Source organism: Oryx dammah, unplaced genomic scaffold, assembly GCF_014754425.2.
Source record: "Oryx dammah isolate SB20612 unplaced genomic scaffold, SCBI_Odam_1.1 HiC_scaffold_24, whole genome shotgun sequence".
Taxonomy (NCBI): domain Eukaryota; kingdom Metazoa; phylum Chordata; class Mammalia; order Artiodactyla; family Bovidae; genus Oryx; species Oryx dammah.
In genome coordinates this window covers 82,912,762-82,926,330 of record NW_024070208.1, presented here as the reverse complement: position 1 = coordinate 82,926,330, position 13,569 = coordinate 82,912,762, and the positions used below count along the sequence as shown (strand labels likewise).

Sequence of the window (13,569 nt, the reverse complement as noted above, 5' to 3'; positions counted from 1 at the left end):
TTCAAAGTCAGGGCCTGGCACCTCCCAGAAGCCCCCCAAGGAGAGGCTGGTTGGTTAAAATTTTTTTGGATCTGGCGGGATTAGGGTACTACCTGGTTCTTTTCTCCTTCATGTGGGAAGGTCAGCATTTTGCATTTCAGCCTCAGCTTCCCCTCTTTAATTTTCTCCATCCATTTCTGGCCTCTTTTTGAAATAAGAACATCTTTTGGCAGCAAGATCATGCTGTAGTTTGTCTCTTCAGTGCTGTAGGGTAACCACGGAGTTACTTAAACCCTCTTGGCAGAGGTGAAGAGCTGTAATCAAGGTGCATTCTTGTAGGTAGAATTCACATAACAAAAGAGCAATGCTAAAATACATGGTTCTGTGACGTGTAGTAACATTCTCACGGGACATAGTTTTGAAACAAAATTTCAGACTTTATTTTTTTAGAGCAATTTTAGGTTTACCACAAAATTGAGAGGAGGGTTTAGAGGTTTCCCCCACCTCAACCCCCATGGATAGCCTTAGTTCAGTTCAGTGCAGTCGCTCAGTCGAGTCTGACTCTTTGAGACCCCATGAATTGCAGCACGCCAGGCCTCCCTGTCCAGGTGTATAGCCTCTCTTGTTATCATATCACTCAACAGAGTGATACATGTTTACCATTAGCGAACACATATTGACTCATTATAATCACCCGAAGTCCACAGATCACCTGAGGTTAACTCTGGGTGCTCAACAGTCTATGGGCTTGGATAAATGTGTAATGACACAGAACCGTCCTCACACCAAGTGCAATTTTATTTTCACTGACCTGAAAATCCTTTCTGCTCTGCCTGCCTACCTCTCCTCCACCCCAGCAGCCACTGCTTTATGTATTTTCACTGACTGCATAGTTTTGCCTTTGCTAGGATGACATATAGTAGGAATTATACAGTAAGTAGCTTTTCAGGTTGGATTCTTTCACTTATTAACGTGCATCTCGTGTTCTTTTACACCTTTCATGGTTTGAGAGTTCATTTTAAAGAAATCAGTGAATAATATTCCAGTGTGTGAATGTACTATAGTTTATTTATCCATTGACCTGTGAATGGTAGTCTTGATTGCTTCCGTTTTGAGCAATTATGAGGAGAGCCACTATAAACATCTGTGCTTGCATTTTACATGGACATAAGTTTTCGATTCCTTTGACAAAATTCCAAGGAGCATGACTCCTGGATGGTACGCTATGATTGGGTGTGGCTTGGAGAAAGAAATGGCAACCCACTCCAGTACTCTTGCCTGGAAAATTCTATGGATGGAGGAGCCTGGTGGGCTACAGTCCATGGGATCGCAAAGAGTCGGATATGACTGAGCGACTTCACTTTGTAAGAAATTGCCAAGCTGTCTTCCCACCAGCCCTGCCTTCCTCCGGCATCTCCTGAAGCCTTCCGTGCTTCTCTCAAGCTCCCAGTCGCCGTCCGCCCGAGTCTGAATCACTCGAACCTCCCTTCCTTCCCGAGGACGCTGCTGGCTGTCCACCTCGGCTTCGCTCAGAGTTCCATGTCCTTCCTCATCCCCGCCGCTCCTGCCAGGACAGCACTTGCAACCCATCATAGAAGTTCATCCTCAGGGACGAGGCTCATCTTCCCTGTCTTCTCTGGGCTGCCTTCCAACCTCCGCTCCACAAACACCGCACCAGAGAAACCAGCTCCCATCTGGACCCACAGAGGCTTCCCTGTGGCCAGATCCGCCTCCCTGGGCCACGCAGCGTTGTGACTCCCAAGGCTCTCCTCCACGCCTTCTCTTGACCCCGAGCCCTGCTGTTTTCCCTGCTTCAAAGGCTGCCTCTCCCGAGTGTCCGCGGCTGCTCCCCTTCCTGACCCTGACTTTGAAGCCTGAGCGTGATCTGGGCGCTCCTCCCGGTCCCATCTCTCGCTGTGAGCTCAGCGCGTTGCTGCTGTTCAGCCGCTCACTCGTGTCCAGCTCTCTGCGACCCCAAATTCTGCAGCACGCCAGGCTTCCCTTCCTGCACAATCTCCCTAAGCTTGCTCAACCTCATGCCCATCGAGTCGGTGATGCCATCCAACCATCTCATCCTGTCGCCCCCTTCTCCACTTGCCCTCAATCTTTCCCAGCATCAGGGTCTTTTCAAATGAGTCAGCTCTTTGCATCAGGTGGCCAAAGTGTTGGAGCTTCAGCTTCAGCATCAGTCCTTCCAATGAATATTCAAGGTTGATTTCCTTTAGGATGGACTGATTTGAGCTCCTTGCAGTCCAAGGGACTCTCAAAATTCTTCTCCAACACTACAGTTCAAAAGCATCAGTTCTTCAGCACTCAGCTTTCTTTATGGTCCAGCTCTCAAATCTGTACATGACTACTGGAAAAACCATAGCTTTGAATATACAGAGCTTTGTCAGCAAAGTGACGTCTCTGCTTTTGCATATGATGTCTAGGTTTTAGTGCATCCCGCGGATATATACTCCTATATACCTGCACTCCCAAACCGATACCTCCAGTCCAAACCTCTGTGACAGCGTACCCAGCAAATCTTTCAGCATTTCAGATCACAACCACAAACTCATTAAGGTCTACAGAGCCCTTAAACATTAAAATACATTACTTTTACACCTCTGAATATTTAACAGAGGTTAAATATTATTATTATTAACCTCTGTTAAATATATTTAATATATTTCTTATATATATTTCTTAATATATTTAATAAATATTTAATATATTTAATCTATTTCCTATATTATAAGAATATATTCTTATAATATATTTAATATATTTCTTGTGTTATATTTTCTCTGCTTAAACCACATCTTGGGATGTTATGGTATGAATAAAGCTTTGACATGTCACAGTTGTATAATATTGCATTCATACATGGTTTGACCAGTTGCAAATTGCTGACCTTTGACTTGCTTCCAAATTTCTGCTGTTCCAGCTGAGAATGGAGGGAATGAAGGTCCTCTAGTACATACTACTATTTCTCACATGCACATCAGGTTCTGTTCTCAACAATAAATACTCTTGTAAGGCGATCATTTCCCATACGTACCAATGATTCTTAGACATGAAATTGTCAGTCAATGAGCACGGACAGTTGTCACTTTGATAGACACAGTCGGATTGCCCTGCGTGGATGCTGCTTGGGTCTGTACCATCAGGCTGCCTTGTATGGGAACCCTTCCTGACATCCCGACAGACTCACGTGTAACCCAGTTTCTTGATCGGTGCCAGTCTGATGGATAAATGACTAGCACGCTGTGGTTTTAGTCTGCATTTATCTTATTGTGAGAAAGGTTAAGCAGGCTGTTATTGGTTTAAGACTTTCTTGCATTTATTTTCATCACTGTGACCTTTGTGTCCAGATCTTTTACCCCTTTCTATACTGTGTTTGTGGTCTCTTTGCTACCGCCTTTACAGGAGCCTTGAACGTATGAAATAAACACAGTTAGCACTTCCTCTGATAATGTCTGCGATTTCTTTCCAGTTCGCTGTCTGTCCTTTGATTTTGCCTTTACTGTATTTTTCTGTACAGAATCCTCTTTCAGAAAGTTAAATTTGTCATTTTTCTCTTTCTCCCACATTTTGTGGTTTCATGTTTTAACATGTACATCTTTGATTCACCTGACATTTTCGTGGAAGGAGACAGGGATGCAATTTTAGTGTGTCTTCAGATATATTTTCCAGTTATGCCAACATCATTTATCAAACAGTCTGTCTTCCTGAGACATGAAATAAAACGCCAGCTTTGGAGTACACCAACCTCCCCTGTGAAGCTGGATCTATTTCTGTACTAAAGGCCACTGGCCCTTGGCTTTGCCTGTGTACACACAGGCTGTCTCTCCCCCTGGTCTGTGAGCTTCCCCGGGGGGCTGAGATTTCACTGCAATTTCCTTACGAGCTGATCACTCAGAGACATGCCCGCTGGAAGAGGAGGTGAGCTTTGGGGGTCCCTGACTTGTGCCACAGAAAACAGCAAGACTTGCCTCTGCCCCTCTCGTCCCCTCCCTCAGCATCACGGGTGTAACATGGAGAATCCCAGTGGCTGTCCCTGCAGCGGGGGCTGGGGTGTCCTGGCTGGTTCACCGGGCGTGGGGATCCCCCTCTTTGAAGCAGGAAATAAGCAAGCCTGCTGTCTGTCCTGGAGGGAGCCGCCCATCACTTTCTTCCTTTTGTTGTTGTTGTTGAGTCTCTCAGCCGTGTCTGACTCTTCTGAGACCCCATGGACTGTAGCCTGTCGGGCTCCTCTGTCCATGGGGTTTCTCAAGCAAGAATACTGGAGTGGGCTACCATTTCCTCTTCCAGGGGATTTTCCAACCCAGGGATCAAACCTTCATCTCTTGCGTCTCCTGCATTGGCAGGTGGATTCTTTACCACTGAGCCAGCAGGGAAGCCCTCATCTCTTAGGGCAACTGCTACAAGCTCAGTGCCCAGAAGGGGCTAGAGCCGAGGAGACCCAGGGACTTGCACATCCAACTCACCCAGCAGAGGTGTGGGGACCGAGACAGCCCTGGAAGGCAGCCCCTCCCGAGAGGCCCAGCTGGGCGGCTGCTGCGGATTCCCATTTTGGAGTCAATAGTTTCCCACACACTTTAGCACAAAGTAGATGTTTAAGACACTGATAAACCTGATAGAATCAACTACTTTATTGGGTTAATATGAATTTATCACCAGATAATGTGACTGGGAACCATTTATTATTAATAGTATTTCCTCATATTATAGACCTTTGGGATCATTGTCCAAAATATTAGCTTAAAAAACTAACTTAAAAATATGCTTGATAGAATTACTAATGTTTGACTAGTTGAAACGAATTTCCACTAAATGAAAGCGACTTTTTCTTTCTTTTTTTCCCCTATTTTCATTCCCAGTGGAGTGGGTTTAAGCACTCTAAATCTCTCTTAAACAGATGCGCCTTGTTTGTAAAATGGGCATTTTGTTGAAGTGAAGTGAAGCGCAGCCACTCAGTCGTGTCTGGCTCTTTGCGACCCCATGGCTCCTCCATCCATGGGATTTTCCAGGCAAGAATACTGGAGTGGGTTGCCATTTCCTTGTTATTACAGCTAAAATGTTTTAATGATGCCTTGTTACGTGTGAAACTGTAGTCCAGTCAGGACTGAGAACAGTGTGCTGAAAGTCAGCTTGTGGAGACGAAAACGTGTTTCCCCCTCCTCTGAAAGCAGCTGGAGATTGCAAAGAGCACTTAGAAAAGTGAACCTGCTGAAGAATTTAGAAGGGGAAAAAAGAGAACCAGTGGAAAACAGCAGTGAGCCACAGGAGTGAGCAGTTTCATCACAGTTAAGGAAAGAGTGTGACATGAAGGATAGGAACTTCAGTGCCATGAAAATCGGGCTTGTTACTCTAACTGAATACGGATGAGGACTCGGAGCTGCTTGTGTGACCAGGTGGAAGCCCTCTGACGGCTCAGGGCCATCTGCAAGTCAGCCTAGATGTTAACTGCTCGACACTTAACATCAAGAAAGTAAACATCCATTGAAAACAAGATTAACGCTAAAGTTGCCTCAGTTTACCTTTTATTTCTTCCCATGTATCTATCCCCTTTCTTTGTTCTAACTGCAAACGGGATTTTTTTTCATCAGAAGATTGTTCCAGGCAACCAAGATGAAGTTCATTTCTGTTTTTTTTCTTATTACATCTTCATATCACCTTTTCCTGGAATTTTCCTGAACGTTATCAGATATGATATGAGGAACTTTATGAAACTTCCTGGGCTTAAAGATGAAAATCACTTTATCTACCATATCTTATTAGTTAGAAGAGGCTAAAATAGCAACACTGCAAACTCAAATATAGCATTAAGAAAATTAAGAAAAATGCCATATGATCAGTGTCATAACAGACAATTTTTGTTTCCAAATTACATGTGACGATATTGTAACAAAAGATACCAAAAAAAAAAAAAGAAACTCCTCCAATGTAAATCATTGAAGAAAGATAGCACTTTATTATTTAGATAGTAAACAAAAGGGGCAAAACCTATGTTCCAGATAATTCCTAACACGTTTGATGCTTAAAAAGATAGTTAACATACCTTTAGTAATTCGATGCTTGCTGATTTTTATCTCTTGAATTGAGAAAGACATAAATTCAATTGCATAATAAAGAATAATCCTACTTTTCTATTATTCTATAAGTAAATTCTATAAGTAAAGAGTAATGTAACTTTTAACAATGACACTCATTAACAATCTGCATGTTCGTTTCCTTTTAAATTTATACCATGAGGGATACAGTTGCCGTTTTGGAACTGGAACCCACTTTTAGCGTGTAGAAGCTTTCAAACCAGGGATCTACTTGCCAAAATCAAAACAGAACAGTAAAGTAAAATACCAATATATTTCATATTCTGTGTGCTGCTCAACAGCAGTGAAAAATACGGCTTTTTAATCCTTACTACTAACTATCTAAAAAGATATTCTTGTAGTATCAAATGTAATTTGAAGAAATTTTCAGCATATAATTCTTATTTTTTCTCTCTCTTCGAGCAAGGTGATAGGCTGACATCTCGGTGAAGAACTAGTAGCCAGGAAGATGCCAGCTGGTGCCGAGCACACCCAGCAGTGACTCCTAGAATGCGTCTATCTGAACCGAAATCTCCACTTAACATGCAACAGCCAGCGGGAAATGGTGATAAGCAGCATCTGCTTTAACTTCACAAGTTGTTGCTCTCATTGTTTTCTTGTGAACCTCACGAATCCCTCTTTCCTCAAGATACTTCAGTTGAGTTAATATCATTTGTGTTCTAAGTGATTTAAACAAGGCAAAAAAAAAATGTGCTATTCATAAAAATAGCTAGTCATTCTTAAACATTGTATATGGGCTCATAGGACCCAGAAGGGGAATTAAAGATCGACCTGGATGCTCGCTTGTGTCAGAATCATATATTTATAATATTGGCATTATGGGAAAGTGATACATGTTTATTATATTACAATAATATATTGATATACTGTTATTATAATATAGATATAACTATACTGCTAGTGGTAAAGAGCCTGCTTGCCAACGCAGGAGATGAGAGACTTGGGTTTAGTCCTTGGGTGGGGAACATCCCCTGGAGGACTGCATGGCAACCTTTTCCAGAATTCCTGCCTGGAGAGTCCCATGGACAGAGGAGCCTGGTGGGCTACAGTCCATGGGGTCGCAAAGAGTCAGACATGCCTAGCGACTGAGCATAGACATAACTATACTAATTATATTAATATCAAGAATATAAATTATATTATTTGATTTGATTCTCACAGACTGGTGAACATCAAACGCCACAACATGTACACACACTGATAAACCACTCTCATTAGTTGTTATTATTATCATTGCTATTTTATGTATTAAGATGTTGTTTTGCTGTTCTCTTTTATCCAGGTAAAAGGTACTTGAAGAACAAATTTGGTAGCAAATAAATTATGTCTTCTGATCCCTTCACACTATTTGTATAACTTAGCTCAAATACCATCACTAATTTGAATATCTCTGTCATTGGCACTGCCAAAAAACTGCGACTAGAGCAATTATGAAAGAAGGTATAATTTATACTTTTAACTCTGATAAATAAGCTGTGAGTTCGTAAGTTCAAATTAATCAAAAAGGTAGGCACTTTTGACGTTTCACTGCCATTTGTCTTTTGTAGCTTTTAAAATGTTATTGATAGTTCTGAAAATGTATTTTCTTTCCTCCATACTTTTTCAAATGTTACTTTTCAAAATCTCTCGAGATGACTTTGGCTTATTCTAAAAAAAAAAAAAAAAAGAAACTGATAGTTTAATTTCGTGGAGAAATACAACCAAAAGTTTGTATCCTGATTGTAACCCTGAGGTTTGCTCCAGGAAATATTTGAAAATAATCTTGTTTAGATTCTTATTTTTAATTTGTTGGTTAGGTAGTTTTCTAAAAACTTAAAGGACAATGACATACATTTTTTATATAACAGCTGTTCTAGGTAACTAAAGATGCAAATTGAGATATAAAGTGTATTAGAAAATGTGACCATATTAGCTTGATACTCCATCCAAAAAGAAAAGAAAAAATTATGAAGCTTACTAACACAGTCATTCCTCATTTGTTATCTGACATTGTCTTTAGTCACTCCTTGATGCTATTTCTCTTTTATCTCAAGCAGTTTCTATCGACTCTAAGTGTAAAGATTATGCCCAACCAGGGTCGGTGAGCTTGCAAGCAGCTTTGCACAAAAGCAGGCACCTCTCTGGCTGGGAGAGCTCGCAGGGGAGCTGGTCCTGCCTTGGGAGGAAGCCTTGCCAGTTGGTGGCAGCATTCACAAGATCGGGTCATGTTTCCTCTCTTATCTGTAGGTTGGGTTTCAAAACAACTCTCTCGAAAACAGACTGAAAGGCGAGCTGGAAACGGCACGTGAACGACTGCAGGAAAGTGGGAGGCTTCTGACTACAGCCCCAAACACCAGAGCATCTGGCGACAAGCGGCAGCCGCTGTCCTATTTGCCTCCTGAGCAGTTTTGCAAAACCAGGGCGAAAGCTGGCTCCTAGAGCAAACAGTGAGACAGTGGGATCAGTGAACTCCAGCTGATATTTCTCCTTCCTTAACATTTGGGCTGTGTTCAAGGGCACTCCCAGCTGGCCTCACTGCCCACCCCTGCCCCCTCCCAGAAAATATAGCTGTGTCATTTTAGAGCCCCCTTTCGTTTACGTCATGTGCTCAGGAAGTACATATTGAGAAGTAGACACTTTATTCTGATCTGATAGAAACAAAACAAAACAAACAAATAGAACATAAACAAGGCTTTAACTCAGCAGCTACAACATCGCAGGACATCGATTTAGTCATGCAAAACGTAAGTTGTATTTCAGGGCCAATAATTCCAAGGAAGAGGGATTTTCTGAGAAGGAACAGTTTTTGTTTGTCTTGATGATTCAGTAATGTTATATAGCCATTAATGTAAACTTTTAATTTCCATCATGGAAAGTCTTTAGGGGAAAAAAGTGTGTATGTGTTTTAATATAGAAACATATTGTCAAATACAACAGAATTCAGAGATGAATGAATAAGAAGTCTAAGTCACTGACTGCAGTCACTATGTAATTGCTTGTTTATATGTTAATATTTCTTCAATATAATTCTTTTAAAAATGAAAATGTTCTGAATATTGGATTAGCTGTCCTGGAGCTTACCACATAACTGAGCATTATTCTGAGCAGTATTAATTCAATTTATACACTTTTCAGAATAATTCTTGAGCATCAGAGTAGTTTGCTCAAGAATATATGCACATAAGAAATCATTTACTTTAGAAAACTCTTGTTCCCCAAAAGAATATTTAAAAAAAAGGATTATTTAAAATGCATCAGGATTTTTAAAGAGCAAAATAAATACTGAAGTGGAAAGCTTTACCACTTCCAAGAAAACGATACACCCTACGAACAAATCCTGCTTTTTCAAACACTTGCAAAGCCACCCCTTGACAGTAAATGATCTGAACAGCAGTTATATTCTTTCATGTAGAACACTCTGTTGCACAGCACTGGCATATTACAAAACCCTTGTGAAATTTCAGTTGAAACATATTAGCAAATATATTTGTGAGGAAAAACTAGCAGCTAAAGTGTAGGAAGCCCCCATATGGATCCTGCTGCTGCTGCTGCTGCTGCTGCTGCTGCGTCGCTTCAGTCATGTCTGACTCTGCGTGACCCCATAGACGGCAGCCCACCAGGCTCCCCCGTCCCTGGGATTCTCCAGGCAAGAACACTGGAGTGGGTTACCATTTCCTTCTCCAATGCATGAAAGTGAAAAGTGAGAGTGAATTCGCTCAGTCATGTGGGAAGTCTGTCCTTGGAGTTCATTCATCACAGAAAGGGTAAGGTATTACATGAGCTACTGAAGCACATTATTTATTTAAAAAAATTTTTTTTTGAAATACATTATTTAATATAGCAAACTTGATGGAATGCTGCCGCTCCTTCTAAAGACTGGGACATACACCTCTGATGTTAAAATCTCTACTCCTAAAATACATTTTAAGTTAAAGCTACCCTAACTGCTCATATAATATTTCACTGACTGATCACCTTCACCTTCCCTCAGTCGTGTCCAACTCTTTGTGACCCCGTGGACTGCAGCACGCCAGGCCTCCCTGTCCATCACCAACTCCCGGAGTTCACCCAAACTCATGTCCATCGAGTTGGTGATGCCATCTAGCCATCTCATCCTCTGTGGTCCTCTTCTCCTCCTGTCCCCAATCCCTCCCAGCATCAGAGTCTTTTCCAATGAGTCAACTCTTTGCATGAGGTGGCCAGAGTATTGGAGTTTCAGCTTCAGCATCAGTCCTTCCAATGAACACCCAGGGCTGATCTCCTTTAGGATGGACTGATCAGCTCAGTCAGTTCATAAGTAAAGAGTCCATCAAGACAAAAGTACTGTGAAACAGCTACAGGGTTAAGACTTAAAAACAAAAACCAAAAAACTCTCATGTTAACTGTTCTCCTGCTATACATGCTTCCTTATGTGAAAAAGAAGCAAATTAATGGTCATTATTATTATTACTCCCTGGAGAAGGGAATGGCAACCCACTCCAGTATTCTTGCCTGGACAATTCCATGAACAGAAGGAGCCTGGTGGGCTACAGTCCACGGGGTCACAAAGAGTTGGACACAACTGAGCGACTGACAGACATTATTATTACTATTATTTGTATTATGAATTATTGCATATTTTTAATATCACACTTTTAAGAAATTGACTACTCTATGAAAGGTAATTAAATTATTCCAGAAAGGACTTTTTGGTTTGGTTAAAGAAAAAAAAAAATCACTGTGTAAGATTTTATATTAAAACAACAACAAAACCAACCAAATAAAAAACAATATTCGTTAGAAGATATGGCCATTTTGTTATCCATTTTTGGCCATGGGAAAACATTTCATCCAGGCTCTAGCTGGCAACAGGCCATGCAAGCAGCACCCAGCCCTGCACAGGGAACAGGTTGGCAGATGTTATTAGCTGACTTTTGCTGGAGAACAGTTGGAAAAATCACAAGGTGTCAAACAAGCTTTAAATAAATAAATAGCTTATTTGGCAATGGAAAGGGAGAAAGACAACCAGTTCCTTCCTTGAGGAAGACTGGGATGTTTCTAATTACAGAGTTCCTTTCTGCTGGTTTCACGGGCTGACTTCTTAATGAGAATGGAAATTGTACTCCCACACTTGCAGCTAGAGGTTCTAGGACTTCAGAATGACAATTAGTTTGCAGTTTTGCTGCAGCTCTGTGATCCTAGAGTATGAGAACACCACTGATAGAGAAGATAAATTCTTCACCCTGGTTTGTCTGTACCTAACCAGGGACCGACTAACTAGTACACGGGGGTGTCAACTGCCAGTAGAGAACTTCTGACACCATTACTGGAACGCTGGTATTGAACACCCACTGGAACAGCTTTAAGGAGGGGAGAAAAAAACAAAACCCAAGATGGTCTTGTTGACATCCAAAGGGCACAGCAACTAAATATTCAATGAATATATGAAAACTTATTTTGTTTGAAAAGCCAAAATCAAGCAGAAAAATCCTTTCTTTGAATAAATTATTATGGCATGATGCTAGAAAGAGGTTACCCCACAATCACCCTCTGCTTGCTAGCGTTACTGAACATTTAGGCAGGTCGGTTTACTGGAAATGATCACACAGACGACAGAATTGGGCCACATGGTCTTGAAGCTCCCAGATGAGAAGCCCCATCAACTCTCCTTGCTGGGTGGGCAGCCTGCTAGGCAACATCTGTTACCATAAAAGGGACAGCAAGATCTAAAAGTAATAGAACACACACACAATCACACACACCCATGCCCACACACAGAAACGCGCAGGTGTACACACACACACCCCCCACCACTCCTAGAAGTATTATTTTGTAAAGCATGGTTTGTTTAAAATGAAGGATCGACTTTGAACACACCTCTTTGGGGCAAATTCTGATGATTTTTGTGTCATTGATCCTTCTTCTGTTTACTTTATTCATCAGTAACCATAATTTATATAATTTACAATTTATATTATAATTTATATAGCAACTAACAAAACTACTACGATCTTTCGGTAAGTAGGGATCTCTCGGCCCATAATATTAACTAGCACAATTTTCAGGTCACTTTTTTACAAACATGTTAAAATAGTTATCACTCTTTCAAAAATTACAATCTTAAATTATTTTTCTTCAATGTAAGACTCCATGACATTGGAAACGAAGACTTTTGTAAGGTATAGACGGCATTCAAAGGCAAACTTCCAGGAGTTAAAAAAATTTTTTTTGTTTCAAATCATTTCATGAAGACGCAATTAAAAACAAACCAAAAAGCCCGACCAAGGCTTGTGTCTATAGCCTTTTTCGTTTCCGCAGGATTCGTAGCCTGCTCGGATCTGAACTCGGGGACTCCCACCCTCAACAGCAGCCCTCACAGTCATTTAGGAGACGCGTTATATGGTGGGTCCTAATTTGTAATCGACTTTGAAAGTCACAGAAGCCACGTAGATGGAAGTATCTGAAGCATCCAAGGGCATCTTTCACGCAGCACCCGCTGCGGGCGCGTAGGTCCGGAGACGCCCACTCCCGCGCCTCGGCGCGCGGGGCCGGGGGTCGGCGGGGTGCTGGCCGGCCGCGGGGACCCGGCTCGGCTCGCCGGAGCCCGCCCTCTTCCCGGCACGATGGATACTGCAGTCTTCTCCGCCTGCTCGCCCTCCCCTTTCTCCTGTTACATCTAAACAGACGATTTCAACTTCCCGAGAACATGCAAGTGAATGGCGCTGATGACGCCCAGGAAAGGGCCCACGATCGGGTGCGGGGGAAGGGCAGCCCAGAGCGGTGGGACCCCGGGAGCGCCTGGGGCCCGCGCGGCCCGGGGCTGGGGGCACCTCCATCCGCGCCCCTTGCCGACCACGGTTCCCCTTCCAGGAAGGGGCTAGAAGCTGCTATCGATCCTGAGCTCACCGGTGACTAATGGGATGCTCGTAAACAAGCCGCGGGCCGGGCACCAAGGGAACCACCCAGGCGCGAACCCGCAGAGGCGGGGGTGGTGGTGGGGGGGCGCGCGCCCACCCCCAGCCCGGGCACCGGATCCGCGCGCCGAAGTGTGTGCCGCGGGGGGAGGGAATTTCGAGGGGACAGCCAAGTTCACCGCCTCCTCCAGGCCCCAGCCAGTGGGGCGGCGGCGAGGCGGTGCGGGGCCCGGGGGTGGGGGGGTGCCACCGCCCCCTCCCAAGCCCCGAGCCTGGGCGGCGGTCTTGCCCCTTGATCTCGGTCGGCCCCCGCCCCCTGCAGCGTCCCCTCCCCGGCGGAAGCTCCGAGCCCAATTAATTGAGTCAAAGGCGGGAGGGCCGGGCCCTGCGCGCGGCGGCCGGCCCCCGCCCCTCCCGCGCGCCCCTTTTCCCGCCCTGGGTGGCATCTCCTCCGCCGGCCTCCGCAACGAGCCTCTGATTAATGAGGCCCGGCCGCCCCCGCCCCGCCGCGCCCCGCCCCGGCCCGGGCCCCCCGCGGGAGGGGGCGGGGGAGGGGACGGCGGGAAACGCGGCCCCGGGAGAAAGGGGGGCGGGGCGGGGACGCGCGGCCCGCCCTCCCC

General features: G+C 43.9%; 1 protein-coding gene across 1 annotated transcript in view; it reads left to right on the top strand.

Annotated features, from left to right (window-relative positions):
* Positions 1 to 12,741: 12,741 nt before the first annotated feature.
* IRS2 (insulin receptor substrate 2) overlaps positions 12,742 to 13,569 on the top strand; it is a 34,778-nt gene continuing 33,950 nt past the window's right edge. Inside the window, exons 1-2 of the mRNA XM_040267280.1 lie at positions 12,742 to 12,943; positions 13,272 to 13,470. Of these exons, the coding sequence (XP_040123214.1) occupies positions 12,742 to 12,943; positions 13,272 to 13,470 (401 nt within the window). The remainder of the gene's footprint in view (positions 12,944 to 13,271; positions 13,471 to 13,569) is intronic.